Source organism: Momordica charantia (genome assembly GCF_013281855.1).
Source record: "Momordica charantia cultivar OHB3-1 chromosome 4 unlocalized genomic scaffold, Mcharantia_2.0 BLBB01000004.1, whole genome shotgun sequence".
Taxonomy (NCBI): Eukaryota; Viridiplantae; Streptophyta; class Magnoliopsida; order Cucurbitales; family Cucurbitaceae; genus Momordica; species Momordica charantia.
Window position 1 is genome coordinate 1,120,448 of NW_028275162.1, and position 25,252 is coordinate 1,145,699.

The 25,252-nt window shown below is 37.9% G+C and overlaps 6 protein-coding genes and 1 non-coding gene across 13 annotated transcripts; 3 read left to right on the forward strand and 4 right to left on the reverse strand.

Moving 5' to 3' along the window:
- Positions 1-669: 669 nt before the first annotated feature.
- LOC111016657 (uncharacterized) lies at positions 670-3,630 on the reverse strand. The gene is made up of 6 exons (XM_022292118.2): positions 2,752-3,630; positions 2,461-2,663; positions 2,140-2,365; positions 1,832-1,917; positions 1,654-1,745; positions 670-1,199 (listed from the first exon to the last, which is right to left on the reverse strand). Exons 1-6 carry the CDS (start codon positions 2,818-2,820, stop codon positions 940-942), a joined length of 936 nt encoding a protein of 311 aa, XP_022147810.1. The 5' UTR covers positions 2,821-3,630; the 3' UTR covers positions 670-939.
- A 4,300-nt stretch (positions 3,631-7,930) lies between these two features.
- PSB27 (photosystem II family protein) lies at positions 7,931-8,949 on the reverse strand. The gene is made up of 2 exons (XM_088122367.1): positions 8,382-8,949; positions 7,931-8,070 (listed from the first exon to the last, which is right to left on the reverse strand). The coding sequence occupies exon 1, from the start codon at positions 8,905-8,907 to the stop codon at positions 8,383-8,385; it is 525 nt and encodes a 174-aa protein (XP_087978493.1). The 5' UTR covers positions 8,908-8,949; the 3' UTR covers positions 7,931-8,070; position 8,382.
- Positions 8,950-13,815: 4,866 nt separating this feature from the next.
- Positions 13,816-17,568, forward strand: LOC111016748 (putative protein phosphatase 2C 52). 6 transcript variants are annotated; one of them, XM_088122408.1, is made up of 7 exons: positions 13,816-14,059; positions 15,137-15,259; positions 15,400-15,685; positions 15,778-16,128; positions 16,208-16,325; positions 16,414-16,637; positions 16,882-17,568. In XM_088122408.1, the coding sequence occupies exons 3-7, from the start codon at positions 15,425-15,427 to the stop codon at positions 17,350-17,352; spliced, it is 1,425 nt and encodes a 474-aa protein (XP_087978534.1). In that variant the 5' UTR covers positions 13,816-14,059; positions 15,137-15,259; positions 15,400-15,424; the 3' UTR covers positions 17,353-17,568. The 6 variants fall into 6 exon arrangements, with proteins under 6 accessions (XP_087978534.1, XP_022147944.1, XP_087978535.1 ...); XM_022292252.2 differs by having other exon boundaries at positions 13,817-14,059; positions 15,137-15,237; XM_088122409.1 differs by lacking the exon at positions 13,816-14,059 and adding an exon at positions 14,077-14,235.
- Positions 17,569-18,266: 698 nt separating this feature from the next.
- On the reverse strand, positions 18,267-20,822 carry LOC111016678 (uncharacterized). Of its 2 annotated transcripts, XM_022292143.2 has the most exons (7): positions 20,023-20,818; positions 19,457-19,597; positions 19,269-19,382; positions 19,013-19,186; positions 18,700-18,815; positions 18,540-18,624; positions 18,267-18,443 (listed from the first exon to the last, which is right to left on the reverse strand). In XM_022292143.2, the coding sequence occupies exons 1-7, from the start codon at positions 20,437-20,439 to the stop codon at positions 18,432-18,434; spliced, it is 1,059 nt and encodes a 352-aa protein (XP_022147835.1). In that variant the 5' UTR covers positions 20,440-20,818; the 3' UTR covers positions 18,267-18,431. The 2 variants fall into 2 exon arrangements, with proteins under 2 accessions (XP_022147835.1, XP_087978536.1); XM_088122410.1 differs by lacking the exons at positions 18,267-18,443; positions 18,540-18,624 and having other exon boundaries at positions 18,716-18,857; positions 20,023-20,822.
- An 81-nt stretch (positions 20,823-20,903) lies between these two features.
- Positions 20,904-20,975, reverse strand: TRNAQ-CUG (transfer RNA glutamine (anticodon CUG)). Its single transcript has one exon. It is a non-coding gene; the product is annotated as a tRNA-Gln (tRNA).
- Positions 20,976-21,044: 69 nt separating this feature from the next.
- On the forward strand, positions 21,045-23,125 carry LOC111016800 (Pentatricopeptide repeat (PPR-like) superfamily protein). The gene has a single exon (XM_022292322.2). It carries the CDS (start codon positions 21,070-21,072, stop codon positions 23,041-23,043), a length of 1,974 nt encoding a protein of 657 aa, XP_022148014.1. The 5' UTR covers positions 21,045-21,069; the 3' UTR covers positions 23,044-23,125.
- Positions 23,126-23,266: 141 nt separating this feature from the next.
- Positions 23,267-25,006, forward strand: LOC148211622 (F-box/kelch-repeat protein At1g16250-like). Its single transcript, XM_088122411.1, has one exon. It carries the CDS (start codon positions 23,809-23,811, stop codon positions 24,865-24,867), a length of 1,059 nt encoding a protein of 352 aa, XP_087978537.1. The 5' UTR covers positions 23,267-23,808; the 3' UTR covers positions 24,868-25,006.
- Positions 25,007-25,252: the final 246 nt, after the last annotated feature.

The window sequence follows — 25,252 nt, forward strand, 5'->3', positions numbered from 1 at the left end:
AGACATGCACAACAATGTACTCCTACCTTGTTTTGAAAATTTTGGCTCGTAATATTTAAACATGCATGACAACATATTCTTACCTTTGTTTGGAACTTTTTGGCTTAGATTGTACAATGAGTCTTATCACAAGTAACATTACTATTGCTGAATTTAAGAGGTCGCAACTTGAACATAACTTAATGTTCCTCGTTGGTCGTTGAAAAGTTTTCCTACACAACTATAGAGGACAACCATTCTAGTGGCGTTCATCCCTCTAGTGGTTATAGCTAGCCTAAAAAGTAGTACTTACTCTCCCACTACTAGTTGTCAATGTCAGTTCTACCAACTCGAAAACAAATTTTATTAACGAGCCAATCCTTATTTTCTTTATAAAACAACTTTAATTTCAAGACTAGTTATCATTGCCGCTATAAACTCGAAAACAAACAAGTATTGAACCAACTCCTAATTAATAACTCTTTTACGTAAAATAACAACTTTAGTTTCTATAACCACAAATCTCTAGTATTATAGGTTTAGTTGTAACCGTGACATCCTTAAGATCGATAGTTTGATCTTCCACTCTTGCATGATTGAACTAAAAAAAGAAGAAGAAATTGTAACAGGTCTATAATTACAACTTTGAAAACATTAATTAATAAAACATTATTTGAAAGTAGAGATAGATTGATGGGATGAAATAATATATTCAGCCTTAGACCATACAAACTTGAAGCCATTTTCCATGGCTACGAACCATTGCTTTTCCACTACAATTCTCGAGTCACTCTCTCTTTTCTCATTTTCTCTATAATCCCATTATGTCTAATATATCTCAACCAAAGTTTATGAAGCATTTTGAAGGACCCCACGAAGAAGAAAAAAAGAGAAAAAGAAAAGCTTCAACTTTTCAAAAAAGAAGTGACATCATTCATTGATTGTGTTTTAGTTTTAGTTTTAGCCACGGTGAAGGCCTCTGAAGTAGTTGAAGTCATGGTGCTGGACCCTCAGCTGCTTTAGCCATGACTCCGCCACGCTCGACAACGCCACCAGCCTCTCGTGGTCCCGCCCACCGTTCCCCGCCACCCATAGGCTACCCTGCATCTTGTATGTTGCCACCCCGAACGCTGCCACCGATATCCCTTCCCCTGCCTCCCTTTTCCGTCGCCTCGCCATTCCACCCCTTTCCATCTCCCCCTCCTCCTCCGTTTCCATATCTACAACATCATCCACCACAAAATAAGAGATCAAATTTATCCTAACCTATCAACTAGAAATTTATTACGATATTCAAACACTCAAAATCATTTCCTCTAAATTTTTGCAACAATCACTCGTTCAATTTTGTACGAATTTACATACCCACAAGTTAAGGAAACATTTAAAAATACGAATAAAATATGATACGCACAAATCCATCGAACACCTTCTTTACTCACTACCCCTAAGGTTTGACAACTATTTTTTCTAAAAGAAATAGAAAAAAGATCTCTTTCTCTTTTTCTCTTTTTTTCATTTTTCCTTTTTTACATTTCTCTCTACTATTTGTCAAAAGTTTACTCGTCGTGACTCTTCGGGTCCATGTATAGTTCATTAAAGATTACCTTCACACCTTCGCCTTCTACTAAGTTGAGTGGTAATTTAGCAAGAGTGAAAGAGAAAACAGAGTACCTTGAAATGAAGATGAGAGAGTGTGATAATTGAGGAAGCAAGTGGACAAATCCTTGATTGTTCTTCCCATAGGAATATGATATATTGGGTACCTGAAAAAATTGTTCCAAATCATCATATATTCATCATCCAACGCTCCACAGTACAAAACACAGAAGAAACAGAGTGAAACAAGTACCACGACACAGCCATCCAGCTTGCTGGCGACAGATCCACACTTCTCAGTGTCATCAACCCCGGGTATCTTCGAGCTAATCCATTGATCTAAAAAGGGTCCAACAAAAAAATTTCAAAACATGCTCCAAATTTGTTCCTTTTTCACAGTTTTCGATGAACCACACAAGCCAAGAACATTTCCCACAACATTAAAACCATCAAAAAGCAGAAAGATTGTCTCCTTATTTAATGCACACCAAAGTTTCAAAAGATTCTCTTGGTTTATTTCTTTAAGAAGGGTGTCTGAGAAAAAGAGCTTCAGAGAGGGACCTTATCCAGCAGAGGAACTCTTCCATAGGGAGTGGATTTCTCAAAGAACTGAAAATACAAGTTCCCCAATCGATCATTCAGATGCAAAAGTGCTTCTTGTTCAGATCCTCCATCTTCAGAGGAGCAGCTTCCATCCCATCTCCATAGCTTCTCGCTCTCACTCTCTTCACTGCAACAATCACTGCACGAATCCCTCATATCTCCATCCCCAGACTCTGTTTCCTCTCTGAAATTCATTCGAAACCCACTTTTCAATTTCTTTCAAATTTCCCCTTTTGGGGTTTGAAACAAAAGATTAGCAAAAGAGAAGAACATATGAACCTGAGGGCAGTGAAGATTTGGATGGCGGAGAGATAAGGAACATAGTACTGAGTCAGAGTCTCGCCGTTGCTTAAAGTGATTGGAACTTTGGCGCCATAAGCACTCCATTCATCGTAGCACTTCCACAGATCTCCAAGAGTGAAATATTCAACACTTTCTCTCTCCCATGGATGCCATAGCCGATTCAGATTCCTGGTCTCCGTCTGCAAATTTTGATACAACCCCATCAAAATTAATGAAACGAATTGGAGATTAGAAACTGGAAATGGGAAATTCGAAACAGGGGCGAACCTTGGGTAGGAATTGGGATTGGACCACTGGGGTTGTGCAGTGGAGAAAACAGTCCAAATTGGACTCCATTGACCCTTTATTAGAGAGAGATTGAAGGAAAAATGCAGAAAACAGAGAAGAAAAAGTGAGGAGAGAGATAGAGAGAGAGATTGGATTTGAGAGAAACAAGGGGCGGAGAGAGAAACAGAAAAAGAAAAGAAAAAAATGCTAAATGGCAGTGCGAGGAATTCTGTTCTCTGACGTTTGGACAGCAAAAAATAAAAATAAAAATCCTTTCTTTTTTTCTTTTTTTCTGCTTCTTCCTCTATTCACTTAGATTCCTCGCTGGTAATGTTGTCAAATTCAATCTTTTTCCATCCTCCATTCAATTCAATTCCCTCCAAAACAAAAACCCATTGGACTTTTCCTCGTTTTTTTCTATTTTCTATCTTCTCCCCCACGTCAAAAAATCCAACAAGATTTCTTACAACCCAATAAAATTCTACCCTTTTGATAACAACCCAGAATCAAAAACCAGAGAAACCACCCGAATACAGCGCAGATTTTGGTAGAAAAACGAAGCCCAAAACCAGAAGGAAATGAGGAGACGCTACGAAACCATGAACATATTATTTTACCTTTATTTTCCAACGGAAACCCATAATTTCTGGACGAATGATTAGTTTTTTTTGGAACAAATTATGACGAAATGAAGCTTAAATCTAACAGAAACAAAAAGGAAAACAAAAGGCCGACTCCCCGAAGAAAATTACAGCAGAGCAAAACAGAGTAGAGAGACAGAAAAACAGGGGATTTCTCAGAAATTTCCGAAACTGAAAAACAAAAAGAAAAAAAAAAGAAAAGCAAAGGAAAAATTGTGATGCTAACAAGAACAAGTAGAATTGGGTGCAAAGTTTATCATTTATGTAGTAATCTGAAGAATAGGGGACGCATTATACATAGTTCTATGACGTCCTTTTCATTTATTGACTTTTTTAAATTGCAATAAATATATTGAGCTCATATGGGAGACATTTACATGTCTTTATTTTCTTTGGAAAAAATAAATTATTGAGGATATCATATGATATTTAATAAATAAATTGACTAACTTGGGTGGTTTGTTCAATTATTTATGGGATAATTTGGAAAGAACCAAGATCTTTTAATTTTTAATAAATTGTATTTTAATTATTTTCGCAAGAAATTTTATGAGCAGAAAGAATAATATACTTCCATTCACGTCACCGATTTATGGCATTGGGATGGGCATTCACCTGTTTTTAGTTTTCACCTTTTTTTAAAACAGTCGTAACTAAATTTTGTTGAAAATATAAATACCCATCCTTTTCTTTTCAGTAAATACTATTTTTTCTTTTTGAAATATAGTAAATACTAACGAGTGTAAAATAACTCATCGAAAATTTAAATCTATAGGGCGAGGGATGTGTCACCTCGTGGAGATATATGTCACATGGTATAATAATCGATAACAGTTAACACTAGTATTTATAGGTCAATAGTTTAGTGTTAATTGATATCTACTCATTTAGGTTGGAGGTTCGAACTCTCGTACTTTTAATTTGTTGTACTAAAAAAACACAGCTTATAAAGACTAAGACTCCACGTTTACTATTCACTACCATGACGTAAGTTCACCTCGATTTCGACTTGAGGAAGATCCCAACAAACAAAAAATTAGCTGACAGTTGGTTGAACGATAATTCTACTAGTAATAGGATCTTCTGACTGTTGGTGAAAGATCTATTTAATAATAGGTATGAGCTTTGGCGCCCCGATCGTAGAGCCACATTTCCCATTGCTCTCCCATAAAAGGTTAAGTCTCACATTCTTAAAGGTGTATGTCTCTTGGATTCAACTAAGCTTCACTCTAAACCTACAACTTGAATTAAGTTCTAACTTAAATTTCGAAGCGTACTTGGTCGAACACCACGCCAGCTCAATGTTTTGTTTGAAGAACCCATGTTTGATCGCTTGCTGATGGGTCGCATCGACCAGAATCCTGCATCAACGATACCCACTCTGCATTTTCCTCCATTTGTCTGCAACTTTGATCAAACATTATCTTTAATCAAGAGAATAAGATGGTTGAAGTAGTATAAACCACAAGCTCTCCACTCCTAATTATAATTTAGTCAAAATAGAATATACTTTTTATGCTAAATTTAAGGACAAAAATAAACTATTTAGAAAAAATCTTATTAATCGTCTCTTTTTTAGTACAACATGTAGGGTGAGGATTCAAACTCACAACCGAAGATTAATGCCTAGACCAATTGAGTCATGTTCAGTTTGAGAATCTCGTAATTGGAATACTAATCAAACAAGGGAAACGTTGAGGCTGAAAAAAAATATGGGGGCAATATTATAGAAATAGAACTACAAAATCTTGATTTTTTTAAGTATAAGATAATTAAATGAGTCAATTATCCTATTTTCCCCTTATTTTGGTCTGCCTTGATACGTGATTGGTTGAGTGTGAAACATTATTATATATTATCATATTGGTATGCATATTCAAATGAAGCATCATATCATATATCCATATCGCAAAGTAATTAATCAAGAGCTAAGGTAATATTGAAATAATGGAATGCAATCAGATAGGAATTATGGTAAAATCCAGAGAGAGAGAGACAGGTGTGGGAATTAGACAGCTGAGAGAAATAGGAAATTATTGAATTTTACATAATTGAGATCCCAATATTAAATGGGTTTTGATTTGGAATTTGTTTGGCTTTTTGGTTACTTTGAGACCCAAAAATTTCAGAAATTAAATAGTGTGAATTTGCCCTCTAATTTCCACTTCTCCTCTGCATTAAATTTAAAACTATGGTTTTCTTTGAGTAGTAAAATGGTGGTTGGGGGATGGGATATGTGGGATTTCAATAAAGAAGATGATGAATATTCAAATGCCAACTTTTGTCTCTCCTTTTATTTATGTTCCATCTGTTTCTAGCTGCACAATCCTCTCTCCCTCTCCCCTTCAATTTGGACTTGGTTATGGAGAATCCTTGTTTCGACTTTCGAGGTCCAATTTGGATCAAGTTCGAGAATCGTCCATATTTTTAGGTCAGGGTCAAGTAAGATTGAGATTTATTCCAATCTATCCCTACAATAATAATAATCATAATAATGAAAATTTTCTCCCATCATGACTCCATTTTGAGTAAGGATGTCGACACAAATCTCACTGAAATTTTCATGTCAAAAAAAGGTAAGAAAATTTTCTCATTTCAAGTAAGGATCTTTGGACGAGGACAAAATCTCAATGGCAACTTAAATTTCATGGAGATCTCCTAATCAAAAGTGGCTTAAGTTATTTAACCAAGGGTGGATCTTATATTAAACGCTTCAACTAATTGATTTGAAAATTAAGAAATGGTTGACTTTTCTCAATCGAATTTTAATGGGAACTGTTGTCTTCTTCTTTTTAAAGAAAAAGGGTATTATTATTATTATTATTATTATTATTTTAAGTTTTTGCTCCGTATGTGTTATATATGGTGTGTGTATGTGTTGATTGTAATTGAACAAATCTGAATTTTATATTACCTTGTTTGAAATTTTGTCTTGGGTGAAGATTCGATGAAAGTGACAAAGAAATATAAATATTTAAAAGTGGGGAAATTTATACAAATAATCTTTTCAGAAAAAAGAAATAAAAAAAAACCACCATAGGATAAGGAAATTATTACAGGTGTTAAGAGAATGAGAATCTTTTTTTTTTTTTTGGTAAATTAAAACATCAATATCTGGAAATAAACAAAAGCAAGAAATTAGAATATGAATTGTGGTGAAAATACAAAAATAGGTGATGTCGTTTTATGCATGAAACGACGTATTCTTTATGTTGGGATTCTATTGAAAGTATTTGGTTTTGGTTTTCCTCTTCCAATGGTGGAAATTTGTTTCCCACAGATTCGTCGCCCCATTTTCCCAGATGCAAAGCAAAGCTGCACAAAAAATAAAAAAATAAAAAATAAAATAAAATAAAGGTCTTACATAATTAATTATATTTGCCAAAATATGTACACACAACACTCTACTAAAACTAAAAAGTCAAATGTATTTCCAAAGAAAAGCTAAGTGGATTTATGTCTAATTTGGATAAACTCAGACCATTGTAGAAATAATGGAGGTCTCTTTCTTCTAACAATTTCTTATTGTGTTCTTAAATTTTAAAATTTTTAGGTTAAATTACCATTATAATTTTTATCCAAGTATCTATCCTATTCCTTGTGGTCAAACATAAACGCCTTGTCCATTGTCCATTGAACTATGTTCCACTTTTCAAACTTATAATTAAATTAAAATTTTGTTTTAGTATTTTTCAATAAAACTTAGCATAATAATAAAGACATAACTATAACTCATTTAATTGAAATAGGATAATCAAATCTTCATACTACTAAAAAAACTATATTTTATATAAATATAAATATAAAAGTATAAGACACCATATTATATATAAATATAAATATAAAAGTATAAGACACCATGTGTCAAGCTCCCACGCGGACGCACAACTTAGATGCAAATTTGTGCCCACGGTCAAGAAGGCCAATGAAGATTCTAGCGCATTAGATTGAAGTGTCAAACACACCAAAATGACTCGAGTTGGTAGACAGTTAGTGAATTCTAACGTGTGTTAGGATTCCTTGGACACTGTTGTGCCTCTCTGTGGCTCAAAAGACGCATCAGAATGTTGGTGGGTTCAAGACCCCTCTAATCGTCTCTCTTTCTCTCTGCGTATAAAAGGAATATTGGAAAGCTCATGCAAACAATTTCATCCATAAGAGCGTAATTGGTAAAGCACCACGCTGGATTTATTGTTTAGCCCAAACTTGAAAACGAAGGCATACATGGCAGTTATCAAAATTGGCATATTGAAGACTCTGGAGGAAGAAAGCCGTGAAACGACATCGTTCAAGTGAACAGCTCCTGGAAATTAGGACGGAGATTGTGGTTAGGCCCAGTATTATCGGACCGTATCATTAGCTTGTTGCACTGTTTTGGGCCCAACGTCAAGGGGGCTTCTTCTTAGCCCACCATAAAATTTTGGGCTCTTAGAGAGCATCATCATTCATCCAATATTAAAGAGAATATATTCTTCAAAAAAAAAAAACAATATATTGTGTTTTTGTAAATGTTTTTAAATGTAAAGTACGTTCGAAAATAATAAAAATTGGAATGATTGGTTGATTTGATAATGACGTGGCAAAGCGAGAACGCCTAATTTCATACCTAGACAAACACTATACCAGTTACAACTACACATCTCTTTCTTTTAGCACTTCTCAATGTCATATTGCCTCTCTGTCAAAAAAAAAAAAAAAAAAGATAATTCTTAAAGTTATTGGTTTCCCTAAAAAAACCAAATAATTAAAGTAGAACTTGAACTGAACATAATTGCTATGAGCATATAACAATAATTAAAGATAAAAACATTGTGAGAAATTCTAATCAGCTTGTATTAATCTCAGCATTTATCACCGAATTTTAGAATTTTCCCCTCTTGTAAATTCACAAAATGTGAACCTCATCCTCTACTTACAAACCCATAAATATCAAAAGAGAAAAAAAAAAAGCAGAAAGAAAAAAAAAATGCAAATTATTAATTTCCTCACTTCATCTTCCTCTCAACAGAGCCTTCTCAGCAGTGTCCATCTCTTCCAAAATCCTGGCTTTCCTCTTCGCCGGAATCGGCGCCGTCGGGCCAAAGCTTATGTAATGGCCGGAGACGGCGTTGAGCGCCGAGTACATGTCCCTGAAAGAGGCCCGGGCCAACAGGGCCTTCTCCTTCCGGTACTTGGCCACCCACGAATTGGAAGTTTCCCTCAGCTCCGCCACCGCCGCCGCCACATTGGGGTCGTTTTTGTCCATGTTGATCGTCGTTCTCACCTTCCCGATCACCTCGCTCGTGTCCTTCACGTACTCCTCGTCGGACGAGGCCAGCGCCGGCGCCGGAGGGAACAAGGCCCACGCCGGAGCGAGAACAGAGGCCGTCAGGGACAGGAACTCCCGGCGGCGGGGCTGCTGCGCGGAGGTGGTGACGGCGGAGGCAATGGCGGCGGTTGCGGCGGGTGATTTGGGTCTGAGGGGGACGAGAACGTGGGATTTGGAAGTGGGAGTTATCAATGTTGGGGAGGCCATGATTGATTGATTTTGGAGGTCAGGAAAACAGGGGAGTGGCGTGGGGAGAGTGAAATTTAGTGAGAATTTTGGGGAATTGGGTGTTTGCCACGTGTGCTTATCATCTTATCTTACTCCGTGGACTTTTGGATGAGACACGGACCAATGAGGTATTAGTTTTAGATCTTCTCTTTCTTTCTGTTCATTGGGAGAATTGGGCTGGGCCGAGGTTTTTACAAAAAGACCATGTCAAATGGAAGTCCAAATTTTCCGAAATTTGGGCCGATCTGGTTCAGCTCGGCCCAACTACTGGCCCGCTTACGTTCAACCCAAGAAAATAAGGTGAGAGGAGAATCATGGGAAATTTTGGTATATTTCGATTCAAATCCCATTCTAGCCTTGAACTTGCACGTTCTATCCATTTTCACCTTTATATTTTCTTTTTTTAATAAAATTTTGTCCTCATTTATGAGTGATAACTGTCTTATTCATTAAACTACGATCAATTTAATTTAGTGTTGTGATTCTCGCTCTTGTTTCCACAATATATAAAATATTGAGAAATTTTATTTCTTAGTGTAAAAAAGCAAAATGGTGATACTTTTGTAAATACAATATATACTTTCTTAGTGGTATATTTTCCACAATATATACTTTTGTAAAAAAGCATATATTTACAAAATTTTTCTTTTTCTTTTTAAATATAATATAAGTGAGACTTTTTTTAATTATATTTTATACTATATTTTCATATGACTTCGATTTGAAAATAGATATTTGTTTTATGCTATTTTAAGTAAATGCCTCTCTTTATTTTGAGTCACATGTGTTAGAATATGAGCTCTAGATTTGAAAACAAGTGTGTTCATGTTGGTTTGTAGCTATTTTCTAACTTGATTTTTTTTTTTTTTGTCTAACATAGTATATTGATTTGTAAATATAATAATTGTTGTGCAATCATTCACTGGTTCATAATATTCAATAAGAAATTGGGGTTACAAGCTAATAACAACAAAGAAAACCAAATTTTAAAGACAATTAACCAAACGTATTTTTATTTTGAAAAATGGAAATTACTTTTTTGAGATTCTTTTGGTTGGCCCTTCCTTTGAATCAAACTAGCACTAGTAATTCCATTACAATAGGGCCTCCCCCACTTCATACCAATTTGGTTGACCTAATTTAAATCATTTGCTTCAAATACCCGCAAAATTATGGTGGACATATTAATTAATTAATATAACTAAACTAATCAATAAATCAAGTTGACTTGTTTCTGAACTCACAAGCTTTTGTTTGAACTCACAAGCTTTTGTTGGAAATATATGTCAATTATATTCCAATTGAACCATTTGACATAAATTTAATGAGCTAACACAAAATTAGAATCATCTATTCAACAAACCATTAAATATTATAAGTGAGGAATTTTTCTTTTTCTTTTTTTTTTTTTGGTTAAAAATGAAGAAAACTTTTTGTCCATATGAAATCATATATTTGAGCTCATGCGTCTCTCTTTGTAGAGAATCTAAGTTGAAAACTTTTTGACAACCTTTCAATAATGTTATTTTGTACAAGCATTGCCTGATCTTTTTGACCAACAAGTAGAAGAAAATAATAATAATAATAATAAAAAGGCAAAAGCATTCAATCTCTTTCCTCCTTTTTATTTTCCATTGTCAGTGAAAATAACTTTTCACATCATTTTATCCCAATGGGACCAAATTCCATGAATTATCCTTATATTGAAGTTTTCTTTTTGAGAGATTTAAGCAATTCCAAAAGGGAATAGGAAGAGGAACAAGAAGAAGAACATGGCTTCTCCTTCTCAAACTTAGAAAATGAATCAAAACAACTGACCACACAAATCAAGTGACAGTCTTTTTTTTTTTAATGGTGTAGCAGCAGCAGATGGGGTTGTTTTTCTTCTTTCATCACATAAATGATTAAATATGAAAAAGATAAAAGATAAAATAAACTTTTTTTTCCCAAAATTTAGAGTATGTGTACGTGATGCTTTTGGTTCGTGAGATTTGATAAATGATTCTAAATGGTCATAGCATATCGTTAGTTGACTAACATTAAAGATAATGTGATTTTAAATTATTGATTATATTGGTTGATTTGACGAAATATTTTAATTTAATAAAGTGTAAGGTGATTAGATTTTCTCTCTTTCTCTTTGTTTCCTTCTTGTTCTCCCCCTCCAACGACCCTCGTCATTGCTAGCCCTCTATCTCCTTGCCAACGGCTTGCTCTCGTCAGCCCTCGCTTGCGCCCTTGAGTCGTCGCCCTCATCATCGTCGTTGTGGCATGATTCTCACCCTCACTAGGGGATCCTCATTTAGATTTGGAATGAGGAATGTTTCAAGTTAGATGTCAGATTTGGATGAGGAATCGTTCCTCGTTCCATGAAATGAGGAGTGTTCCCAATTCGATTCCAAATCTGGAATGAAAAATACCTCATTTCTCATTCTTGTTGATAGCGGCAGCGATCGACCGTCTACGATGAAATTTGTCAACACAAGAATAAAAATGAAAGAATATATTTACGAAAAAAATATTATTATTAACCCAACATGTGTGAAAGTACCGGTAGCAATTTAGTCGCCATGTCATCTTACTGTTGGTCATCCACTAGTAAAAAAAATTAATAGCCTATTTAAGAACATCTTTTTAATCGGATTAAAAGTATTCATTTTAAAATTTAAGAAATTAAATAGACACTTATACCAGAAAAAAAATTTATTCTTCCAAAAAAAGTAAAAGAACCCCACAAGAAGAAAAAGGTTCCTGAAAGCTCTTTTTGGGTGAGGCAACCTTTGTACTCGATCAAAACGTATTCCATAAGTTTTCCCTCAGTTTCTTTTCTTTTCTTTCCACCTATCAAATTTTTCTTAAAGTAGAAAAAAAAAAGATTTTCAAGAGAAACACAGTCGTCTAATCAACAATCAACAATGTTGATGCAAGATTTGACCGAGGTATGTAACGTGATCTCGGAGGTCGACCTCAAGCACTTAAGTGGTTTCTTAGGATACCTGCAAAGAGATGACTACTCCGACGTCCAATTAGTATTCAAACTGAGCCTAATAGGTAAGCATCAGGTTTTTTCATACTTGGAGTCAGGATCTAAGGGTGTATTTATAGCGGTTGGTGGGCAGATATACGTCCATCGAGGTGTTTCCCTGCTCGACGAGGTATCTGGCTAGGGACCGCTGGCTGCTGGCAGCAACCGGTCAAATCCCTGCTCCATTGCGCACTATCGTATGGCTCCTCTACCCGTTCGTCATTGAGGCCGACCTGACAGGTCGGTTTTCCCGATGTAGCCATGCCCAGATCGGCCGCATGCAGACCCCCAACAAACAAACTAAACTCTGTGGGGGTGTCTGGCTCAAATTTGACATCTTGAGCTTGAGGCTTTCGCAGAGAGTTTAGGAAAATTGCACAAGTAGATCTGGAGTAGTTGTCAAAATCTATGGATTAGTCCAACGAACTTCAAACTTGACAAATTCACAAGGATCTTAAAAAACACAAAACCCAAACTCTTGACCCAATCACCCCATTTATTTTGCTAATGAGCTCATTAAAGTTCTGCTGAAAACCCCATTTCAATTTTGTTCAAGTGATGCTTTTATCATAATCATTAGGCCTTTTACGTCCCAGTGTGTCTTGGAGGGGAGATCAGATTCAGCCCTCCAAGTTGATTAAAAAAAGAACTGTCTTTTAAGGTTAAAGCTACAGAGGAGGGAACTTTAGAGAAGAAACAGATGGCTTGTGATAAAAGCAACCAAACAATAACACAGTAGGTAGGAGGAGGGCGTGTGAAGGCATTTAAAGTGTCACCCATCATTTCTTCCACTGATTTGGCTTTGCCAGTTGGGGGATTGAATTAATATATGGCCCCAATGAAAGATCCCTTGACTTTGGTCGGTTTCATTATTTCATCCACCCCCTACTTGGATTGGACACTGTAACAAGTTTTGAAGTTTCTTTCTCTTACACACGGGAACTATACATATTCTAAAAGTCAAATGCCCCAAAAATCACTGCAATAATGTGAGATGATGATGGTTCTCTATACTGATGTGAGATGCTGGCTAATCTAATATAATCTAATCTAATCCAATAATCTGCCTTATTCTTTCAAATGATTAAACTTAATTTAACCATGTCTCCTGTTTGTTGGAAAACAGCAGCTTTCTCTGTGGTGGGGCTTTTTTACTCTTCTTCTTCTTGGGCAGCTTGTTTTTATGCTACAAAGATCATTCTTTTAACCAAAGGCTGTCAACCAACATGAAAAGAGCCATTTTTTAATGCACCCATTTCCAGAATGGTGGAACAAGACAATAAGAAAAAATCAAAAAGACCCACCAAGCTTTCTCTTGGACCCAAGTCCCAAAATTGTTCTGAAGAGATCAAGCAATTCAGATAAAAGGAAGCCACTTGAAGAGGAAAAACAGGAATGGGGAAAAAACAGCATAGCAAGGCACGGGCAGTAGGTGACTGTACTGAGAGTACCGTGAAGTTTGGCCCTGTGGGGAAGGCTTAGTTTAGAGGGGCATTAAATTTTTAGCCAAGAATGGTATCTCTCATAGCCGGTTGCCTGTTATTTGTCAGAGTAGCGTGCCCTGATATGATATGCCATTGAATCCTTGGCAGAGGATTCTCATCCGTTCGATCTGTTTTCTGCTTTGATTTGATTGATTTAGGGGTTACTTTAATTATATAAATACCTCTGAAGATATGGATGATAATTTTGAAATGTCAAGCAGTACAGTTCAATTATGATGTTGGCCGGGGCCAAATGAAGAAACACTCTTCTGTGTTCTGACCTTATCCAAAATGGTGGTGTTTTTGGACAATAAACGCTTTATTATCTGGTATAACTCATATGAAATTAATGCACCACCCCTTCAAAATTAATTACCAAACTCTCTCTCTCTCTCTCTTTTTTTTTTTCTCTCTCTCTCTCTTTCTGACTGGTCCATTGTGAAACTGTGACTTCAAAAATCAGGCATTTGACCTAGAAGCAAAACCACACACCCAATTTTTGGCTTTCCTTAAACTTTCTTCCGTTTCCTATTAGGACTTTTGCTCACTACTTCTTCATACAGTTGTTAAAGCCTCCCCCTTTTCTCGTTCGTTTTGCCATTTGTGCAACATTGCTTTGTGGGTATGTTTTTTATTTGCTTGAATTTGGTATTCTCCAAGTAAGAACGACAAATCGTTTCTGCCATGCATTTCTTCTCTGCCTTGCCTTTTTCGTGTTTTCTGTTTTGAGTTTGGGGAAATCGAGAGAGTGAGAAGTATAACTTTGGACTGCACTTATAAAACCAAACTGATTCTAAGGTAGAACTTGCAGATTTTTCTGATTTTTGTTTGTGTTTTTTGATCAGATTATTCATAAGTGCTTTTCGTGACTGCTTTACACGTCTGCTGCTTTTCATTGTTGTGATATCTACGTGACAATCTGGGTTTTTTCACCCCCAATATTTTTGTTTTCTTTGTAAAAAAAGGGTTTCAGCCACTGTTTACTGCTTTTATGTTAACTATTATTATTGTTATTGCTCTGTGGTGATTTTTAATAGATCTCTTCTGCTTTCTCCTTGTTCTATTTGGCTCTCCACTTTGACAGCATCATACTTCTTTTAGTCCTTTTCTACTTTGCTGTTTCTTGCTTTCTTGGTTTTCTCTCAAGTGGGGATTGAAGATTACAAGTTTTCTCGGTTCTCTCTCCTTCTGTTCTGCAATATAGTTTGAAAACTACGTTTGATTACTGGGAAAACGGTGGAAACCATGGAAATTTGAACTTGTAAGTACTCGATTCTGGATCTCATGGATGAAGTATAAACTCATTCAAAGTTTCCAGCTATTTTAAGCTTGAAACCGTGTAAAAATAAAAACTTTTTGCCTGATTCTCTTTTGTTCATAGATCATTTGAATAAATTGGGGTGGGTGGTTCAAGGGGTTTTCTGTAAGACCTTGAAATTATTTTTAAAACAATGTCCTGAGAAGCAGCTCTTAGTTTCTTCCGACGTGTGTCTGACGATGGACAAGTCACAACTCACAAGATCATCAGGACATTTTTTTTATTATTTTCTATTCTTGCCTCACATGGCAGCTTATTTAATGACCTTTTACTGCATTTTTTTTCCTTTCCCTCCTGAAGTTTATGTGCATCATTTTCTTGGTTCGCTAAAAACTATGGCTTAAATCATTTGTTTAATGAGCCTTTTTTTGCTTTGTTCAGCTGGTCTCCGTCATCCATATTCCATTCAATCTCCAGCGAATGGATTGAAGTTTGACTAAAAGAAAGGAACAAAAAAAACTCCAAAGTCTTAACATATTGAGGTGTGAAAAAACCTTCCCTCAGGTCTCTCTGTCTCTCTGTTTGGTTTTTGATAAAGTTTGGTCTTTTGGTTGTTCTTTAGGCGCTTGAATTTGCTGTGTTTCAACGTGTCATTTGAGATCTAACCTAAAAGAAGGATCTTTTGTCATTCTTTTTCACATCAGATGGTGCCCTTTTGAAGCTAAGAAAATGGGTGGTTGTGTCTCTACAAGCAGCCACAGTACATGTAGTAGCCAGAGCAATGGGGAACCAGTTTCTTCCTCGTGTCTGAGAATTGGATTTCGACGGCAGAAGCGAACGAAAAGAACATTCTCGGACCATGTTTATGCTCTGCAGAATCTTCCTTCAGCTCCCAACAGGATCTTCATGAATGGAAAAAGTCGTTCTTCTTGCATATTTACACAACAAGGTCGCAAGGGCATAAACCAAGATGCCATGATCGTGTGGGAAGTATGTTCTGTTTCTGATCTTTTACATACAGCTAGATGCATTGAATTATTGTTCATAGAGGTTTTTTCTTGCTGGTTTTTCTCGTGTTATAGGATTTCATGTCGGAGGAAACAATATTTTGCGGTGTATTCGATGGTCATGGACCCTACGGTCATCTCGTTGCTCGAAAAGTGAGGGATACACTGCCTATAAAGTTGATGTCGTTCTTCGAGTCTCCTCAGTCGAAGCAAAATGACTCTGGTAAAACCTGTTTTCAGAAGAATTTGAAGAAACCACCGGATTGTGATGGTTCTGAGAAGGATGGTTTTGTAGAGGATGGGCTAAATTCGGTATGGAGAGATGCGTTTTTGAACTCATATAAAGCTATGGATAAGGAATTGAGATCACATCCTAATCTGGACTGCTTTTGTAGTGGTAGTACTGCAGTCACCATAGTTAAACAGGTTTGAGAAGAAGGATTTCCTTTTCAATCATTTTGGTCTTCTTTTGTTCTATTTGTTTCTTATTTGGTGTTGTGTTTAGGGGTCAAATCTCTTCATGGGGTATATAGGGGACTCTCGGGCAATCCTTGCTTCCAAGGATGCCAATAATTCGACTGTGGCGACCCAATTGACCGTAGATCTTAAGCCCGATTTGCCTAGTATGTTGGTTGCTGTTTTATTCTTTCACTGACCAAGTTGTGCTTGATTTACAAAGCTAAAATGTGACCGTTGATCATTGTTTTGTAGGAGAAGCCGAAAGAATAAAACGGTGTAAAGGCAGGGTCTTTGCATTGCAAGATGAGCCTGAAGTGCCAAGGGTATGGTTACCTTTTGATGATGCGCCTGGTTTAGCAATGGCTCGAGCATTTGGCGATTTTTGTTTGAAGGAATATGGAGTCATCTCGATACCCGAGTTTTCTCATCGAACACTTACAGATGCGGATCAGTTTGTTGTTCTTGCATCAGATGGGGTAAGTTTCCTCTTCCTCTTCATTCTGTTCTTCAATTGTTTCAGCTTTGTATTTCAATTCTTTTAGGCACCAAGTGGGTTATATTATTCATCACTTTCCTGCTCTTGGACTTTTAGAACCTAAATGTGCCATCTCAAAGGAATTATTATCATTCATCTCTCTGAAGTGATTCCTGAAATGGCCTTACTGCATTACCTTATCAGAAGTCTTAGTTAAAATGGAGGATAATATAGCATTGTTGCAGGTATGGGATGTGTTGAGCAATGAAGAGGTGGTTGACATAGTGTCCTCGGCCCCAACCCGGTCGTCAGCTGCAAGGTTTGTGGTTGACTCTGCTGCTCGCGAATGGAAACTCAAATACCCCACCTCAAAAATGGATGACTGTGCAGTCGTCTGCTTGTTTCTGGACAGGAGGATGGACTCCGAATCCGACTGCGAGGAACAAGGCTTTTTGTCTGCAACATTGCGGAGTAATCATTCGGGTACTGCTATTGAGTCGGATGATGGCCAGAGGTCTGAGCCATGTCTGCAAAGGAATAACACTGTCAGATCATCCGAAGAAAAGGATTCTTACACAGGATTACCTGTTGACGATATGGAAATTGGCGATGCTGTAGCCGCAGAAGATCAAAACTGGTCGGGTTTAGAAGGAGTCACGCGAGTAAACTCGCTTGTCCAACTTCCTAGATTTTCAGAGGAAAGGCCAGTTTCGTAGATCTTATAAAATTCTAGGATTGTGGATTTGAAATGAAAGATAAATCTTTCCAATTGCTGCCATGTTAAAGGTTTGTGCAGGTACATTTTTGCCACCAGTGTACGTTGAATTGCACAAAACTTGACTGCTTTCATAGATCAATTACTTCAAAGCTCTCTGCCATCGCAAAAGTTTGGCTCAATGGATTTATATAATCTAATCTAACTTATATTTCAAGCTGCTTCTAATAATGCTACTGATCAGTTTCCTCTCCTCCTCTCATAATGAAAATGGAAGGCCACAAATACCAGATTTTGCTGCCTGATCTTATGGGTCAGTGGAGTCTTATTTAAGTATAGGCAATGTGGTCAAAACTGAAATTCATAAATTTTTCTTTTATTGCAAACCAACAATTCTATCAGCAGAAGAGTGCAAGTAGTGCAAACAAATGAAATATATTGAAATATAAAAAGATATACGAACTAGAACATAACCCCAACCCTCCCTCTCTTGAGATATCACTCAAGCCTAAACCATTAAACCAATATCCTTTCTCATTTCCCACTCTTTCTATTTAGAACAAACTCTGTAACTAATTGCTAATATATTTTTACTATTCTATTAATTACTCTAATTGAATAATGACTCTAATTACCCTTGAGGGTCATTCCTATCACAATCAAGAGCTGTTGCTGCAGAGAAGTGATTTTTTGGTGTGCTTCATTAGTAAACATGTTTATTCACTCGGCCAGAGAAAGGAGCGCATCAGTAAACTCAGCATGATGCATTCGTCTTTCTTCCTTCTCTGCTGCAGTTGTTTCTTGTGAATGATAATGAAGAGGAAATTTAAGATCAAACGTTCAAAGAAAACTATGTTTAGGAACACAAGTTCATTTTAGTTGATGATAGCTTCTTCATCTTCTCGGAAAATGAAATGCAGTAAATTGTACTCTTTATATGTATGTGCATATTGTTGCAGTTTCTACAACAAAAATCCAACAGAGATTTAGCAGATCTGTTTCAGGAATAAAACAATAACTACTGTAATGATATTTTGCAAATTTAGAATCTGTTTTCTGCCTGGCTAACTCGGTCTTCCATCATGTTTGGTCCTGAAAGAACAATCAAGGTTTGCATCATTCATATGTTCAGTGTTAAAGTAAAACTCTTAATAAAGCAATAGTTTCAGCATAACCATTATGACTTGCCTTATCTGGATGACTGCTCGATGAAACTTTGTTTTCTCCTGATGATGCCTCGGTTATTCGTTCTTCGGATTTCTCATTTGAATAACTACAATGACAATAACTAAGTTAAACTCTAAGCCTCATTGTATTAAAATAGCAACATCAGTTCCCTCGTACTCACGTTGAGAGGATGGTGACCCAGATGAGCTCCACACAGTCCACCCATAGAAGCCTTTGCTCAACAGGAATAACACCATAAGTTATCAGATGAGCAAATGGCCAAAGTTTCCAACCTGCCTGTGAATTAAACTATACCATTACCGCGTTTCCCAGCTGATTCTAAATATATAAAAACTACGATATGAGAATGAAAATCGACGGATATGTATCAATTCAAAACAAACGCTGCAAACATGAACATGCTGACTTAAAAAAACAATTGGAAGGAACAAGCTCTAATATTGATTTCAGACAAAGCTCAGAGAATTTCATACTGTAAGCATTGGCCAAAAAGTCGACTTTAGTTCGCTATAAACATTAGTCGGGGATTCTGCACGAAGAATTCCCAAAACCACGTAGTAGATGCTATTCCACACCGCCGACCAGATAGTTTGATCAAACGCAACTTTCACGGGAACCACCCACCAACCCTTGAACGGGAAGAGAACCTAAAAGTGTTTGGAAGAGTCTCAGATATACATAGAAATGAAGAAACTGGACTAGGAAATACAACTGAACCATAATTATCACCTCGCAGAATTGGTAGTAGTAATGAGAAAGGGATCCATGGAGCGAAAACCCAACAAGACCTGATCTGAACATGCGTGCCCGGTCGAACTCAAAGAGAGGCTTTCCTTCATAACACTGTAGGTTCATGAACAAGTTGTTACTAAGATAGAATTCGAGACGACTTACGAAAACAATCTACGGTCACTTACTTGGGCAATCCAATCTCCAAGAAAATAGATGATTCCACTTATCATCATTTTGGCTAAAACTGGGTTCGTTTTGAGAGCTTCTTCATAGGCAGTCCAATTGTGCTCAGGTGCATATCTTAGCACCTCATACAAGGTCCATCCCTGAGAAACAGTAAATATCTTCTGCACATAAATCGATTGGATAGAAATAGACTAAAGTTCCAGCTTTTCACCAATGTCCAAAAACAATGAAGCATTTATGTTCATCATTTTCTCACCTGAATTTTCCCAGGAAAAAGTAGATTCTATCTCAACTCTCCAGTAAATTGGAGGTTTTCCCTTTCATATTACACAGCATAATCAAGCAGAAAAAAGTGTAAACAAGGTTGAATTCCGTACATGAACCAATTCTGAGAATGATTTAAGCAAGGAACAAATTTCTAATACTTGGGGGACAAATAATTGAAAACAAAATCTTGGCAACCCGCAAATATATAATTGATAGGCTGAAGGAAAAGGCAGTGAGGAAAGAAAATAAATGGCCAAAATGAAGAGCTAATAAAGTTGCAACATGCAAGAAAACTTACATGCCATAGCTCGTGGTCAATTGTGAGCAGTTTAGTGACTACCAAGGTTCCAAATCCCAAAACAATGGTAGCATTAATAGCTCGGCCGCTGAAACCCTTGAACACTTCATCTGCTCCTTTCTCTTCGGAGAAGGAAGAAGTAGAGGAAGAATATGACTCAAATTTCTCAGACCCATCAATGGATAAGCCTTGTTCTCGATCATCCGAATAATTCTCCTCCAAACGAACCAATTCTTGGTCTTCACTAACCGACCCAACGCTCCATCTTCTTCTTTTCACGACCGAGAGGATCAAATTATCCGATGGGTTGTATTTCCTGATGTTCTTGGCGGGATGAAGAACTGGAAACGAGTAGGGTTTTTCGGGTTTCGTGTATGGAGGGAGTCTTTGAGCGACAAAGCTGTTGACTCCCGCCATGGAAAGCTAACAATCAGAGATTACAAATGAAGATTTTATAAACCCATTAATCTCTTTCGTAACAATGACAGATTCGTCTCTGACCGTCGTGTCCCGCTCCTGTTTTGGACCTCTGCAGACAATTCCGACGAAATTTAATCTGCAGAAATGCTTCCTTCCAAAAGTTTCGTGAATAGAACGTTTCCCACGAGCCATGATGTGACGGGCAAATGAATCATTCCCATTAACAAGGGGTCAGCTCATTGAAGAAAGTTCTCGATTGTCTTTGTAATGGACGTAGAGAACTTACTTGGCCGACCCAGAAAGAGGAGCAATCTCCTTTGACACATATTCTGCCGCCATTTCTCTTCATTGTTTTCTTTCCTTCGTCCATTTCGCGACCTCAAACCGTCGGTAACAAAAGGAAAAATGGTGAATTTTGAACTACAAACAATTGAATGGGAAAAGAATATTGAAAAAAAAAAAGGTCCCACCGAGATTTGAACTCGGGTTGCTGGATTCAGAGTCCAATGTCCTGACCACTAGACCATGGGACCAACCGATGATAAAATTTATTTGTAAATTTATAACAACAACAAACTAAAGTCCTTAATTTTAATCTCCTTCTGCGCCTAGTAGCGCAAAGCCCCGATGAGAAGAACCCTACTCAGACCTCCATTCTTTTACTCCTCTTCCCGTCCCCTTCATTTAGTCGATCCCAAATCATGTTCTTTGTATCGCAATGGCAAATTATTTCCAGAGAATTCAGAGTCCAATGTCACCTGCGTTTTCGGCGCGAATTCCAGGTGTGTGTTCACGAACACTCTTCTCCCGCCTCCCGAATGGATAGAACCTTTTGTGGATGTCTCTGATGTAGTTTCAAGCTCCCAAGGCGTAGACCCATCTCCATGGGTGGCCCAAATTTTGAATCTTCTAGATGGGTCTCCGAACATGGAAGCCAATTTAGATTCTTTTTGTCGCAATTTTTTGATTAAGTTATCGCCTAATTTCGTTTCGTTTGTTTTACAATCCGTTGAGCTTCGCGAGAAGCCTGAAATTGCTCTGCGATTCTTCTATTGGACGGGTAAGCAGAAGAAATATGTTCATAAGCTCGAATGTTATGTGTCTTTGATTGAACTCCTGACTTTTTCGGCGGATTTGGTCAGAATCCGGTTGCTATTCCGTGAACTTAAGGATAAGGGTTTGTTGATGAGTCTATCAGCGGCGAATTCTTTAATTAAAAGCTTTGGGAATCTTGGACTTGTTGAGGAACTGCTGTGGGTATGGCGACGAATGAAGGAAAATGGGATTGAACCGAGTTTGTTTACTTATAATTTCTTGGTTAATGGATTGGTGAGCTCCATGTTTATTGAATCTGCTGAGAGGGTTTTTGAGGTTATGGATAGTGGAAAAATTGTGCCAGATACTGTGACATATAACATTATGATGAAAGGATACTGCAGGGCTGGGAAAACTCAGAAGGCAATGGAGAAATTTAGAGATATGGAAATGAAGAATGTGAAACCTGATAAGATTACATACATGACATTGATCCAGGCATGCTATTCTGAAGGGGATTTTGATTCGTGTTTGAGTCTTTACCTTGAAATGGAAGAAAAAGGGGTGGAAATTCCTTCTCATTCTTATAGTTTGGTCATCGGTGGGCTCTGTAAGCAAGGAAAATGTATGGAAGCTTATGCTGTTTTTGAGAAGATGAATCGGAAAGGTTCTAGAGCAAATGTTGCTATTTATACGGCTTTGATTGATTCGTACTCGAAAAGTGGGTGCATGGGAGAGGCCATGAGGCTCTTTGAGAGGATGAAAAATGAAGGGCTTGAACCTGATGAAGTAACTTACAGTGTTGTCGTTAATGGATTGTGCAAGAGCGGTAGATTGGAGGATGCAATGGGATATTTTGATTTCTGCCGAAGTAAAGGAGTGGCAATCAATGCCATGTTTTATGCCAGTATAATTGATGGACTTGGAAAGGCTGGGAGAATTGAAGAAGCAGAAAATCTGTTTGAAGAAATGTTCAGAAAGGGTTGTGCTCGAGATTCATATTGTTATAACGCCCTTATAGATGCTCTAGCCAAGGATGGGAAGATTGATCAAGCTTTAGCACTCTTTGGGAGAATGGAAGATGAAGGTTGTGATCAGACGGTTTATACATACACAATTCTTATCGATGGGCTGTTCAAGGAACATAGAAATGAAGAGGCCATAAAACTATGGGATACGATGATTGACAAAGGAATTGCCCCAACTGCAGCTTCTTTCAGAGCTCTTGCCATAGGGCTCTGTCTTTGCGGCAAGGTGGCCAGGGCTTGCAAAATCTTGGACGATCTAGCACCAATGGGTCTCATTCCTGAGACGGCATTTGAGGATATGATCAACACATTGTGCAAAGCTGGACGCATCAAGGAAGCCTGCAAATTGGCAGATGGGATCGTGGATCGGGGTAGGGAAATACCGGGAAGAATCCGTACTGTTCTCATCAATGGCTTGAGAAAGGCAGGTGATGCTGATTTAGCCATTAAACTGATGCATAGTAAGATTGGTATAGGATATGATCGGATGGGTAGTATCAAAAGACGAGTCAAGTTCAGAACACTTATTCAAAATTAATCTTCCCTGCTCTCATGCTATACACTTATTTTTTATCGTTTCTTAAACCCTTACAATGCCCATCACAAGTTTTATTTTGTTATTATCATTCTTTGGCCTGTTTCATGGTTTGAGTTTAAGATCGTAGTTAAAAAAGTAGTACTGACTCCTATCCGTATCTGGGTTTTGTTTCTTCTAATGATTGAACAAAATAAAGAACCTTTCATGTAAACCTTTCCAAATGCAGTCACTAATCCAATTCTTCCACACATTGCGACCAAAAACATTGTCATGGCCCTATTACTTGGCTTTGACATGGATGTCTCTTTCCCATTTCTGGCACTAATCTTAGGTATCTTACCTCTTATTTGGTCTTCGATTGTGTTAGAACATAGAGGAACAGGCAGTGTTCATATTTCCACAAGGACAGGTCAATATTGTCACGTTTTTTAATTCACTAGCCAATGAGACATCCTTCCTTGGTTTACTCAGACCACATCTGTTTGCTTGGAAAGAAAATAAAAAACAATATCAGTATCGCTAAGGATGAACAAGAAATTTTCCTAGTTTTTGTCATCAGTTGAACGAATCCCTTCTTTTGCCCCACCTCTCTTTTTTCACCCAATCTCTTAACTTCGATGAAAACAAATTACAGACATTGGAATTATCCGACTGGTCTCCTGCTATTTATCCACCATTGTTCCTCGTTGTTCAATTCCCCCGCCATCACTTCAAGTAATCCCCCACTAGTAGCTTCTAATCACCGAAATCTTTTGCTTTATCCATATGGGTTCTCTTTCAACTGCTTCGGCGTCGCCTTCCCGGCCGCCGGCGGGAAACCCACCGGCCAATTTTAAGATCTGTGTCTCCTACTGCGGTAAAGATGCTTCACAGGGCACGAACGTCTCCAATTGGATTGATTGTTACGACCCACAAGAGAATTCGTGGAGTCGCGTCACTACGATCCCTGGACTTGTGGAAAATCATGCCCTGAAAGGGTTTTCCATGGTGTCGATCGGAGAGTGCTTGTACGTCATCGGCGGCCGCCTCTGCGAGAAGATGGCGCCGGCCAGTCACCGGGAAACGAGAAGCGAACTCGAAGTCCGGCGACACGTGTTGCGGTACAACGTTCGAGAAAACATGTGGTCCAAATGCGCGCCGCTCAGCGTGCCTCGATTCGACTTCGCCTGTGCCGTCATCGGCGGCAAGATTTACGTCGCCGGCGGGAAATACCGGATGTGCCCCGCCACCGGGATGGCTTCTGCAGAAGTGTACGATCCGGCGCTCGACGAGTGGCAATCGCTGCCGGACATGAGCACTGCCCGGCACAAATGCGTCGGAGTGACGTGGCAGGGGAAATTCCACGTCATCGGTGGATTCGCCGGAAACAGCGACTACATCGGCAATTTGGAGAGGAGTTCCGCTGAAGTGTACGACGGCGAAGAATCCAGGTGGAATCTGATAATCGGAATGTGGCAACTGGACGTTCCCCCGTATCAAATCGTCGCGGTCGACGATAAGCTGTTCAGCTCCGGCGACTGCCTCAACTCTTGGAAGGGGCAGATTGAAGCGTATGATTGGAACCAGCATATTTGGAGCGAAGTCGACGGATCTCGATTTGAGGCCCTGTCGGCGACGAATTTCGTCACAATGGCGGCGGCCGGAGCTGACTTGTACTTCTTAGCTGGGCGGAGGATGCCAGATCAGCCGTCTAGGATGACGTCGGTTGTCCACGTGTTTGACACGTCGGCGAATGATGAAGCGTGGAGGAGTATGGAGCCCAAAGAAGAGGAGGGCGTAAAGGAGCTCTGCAGCCATTGCTGCGTGGTAATTCTAAGAGACTAGATAAAAACATTAAAAAAAAAAAACATTATTTATCTTTGTGCTCATATATTTATCATTAAATTTTTAATTTCATCACATTAAACTATAAATTTGAATAAAGGGTAAACTTAAAGATAAATCACAGATGATTCTATCAATATTTAAAAGGCTATGGGCAAATGGCACAAATATTAATCACAAATATAGCAACTACTTTAAATTTTATCCAAAATATTAATCACCTACTATTAATAGCAAAATAAGAAAAAACCTAGAGAAAAAAAAAGAGAATATGAAAAATTTTAGAGAGAAAAGAAAAACATATATTAATATTATTGTCTCTCCAAGGAGGCTGTTTTGGTTATTACCCTCTTTTTGGTTGTGCGAGGCGAATTTTAAGTAAGTT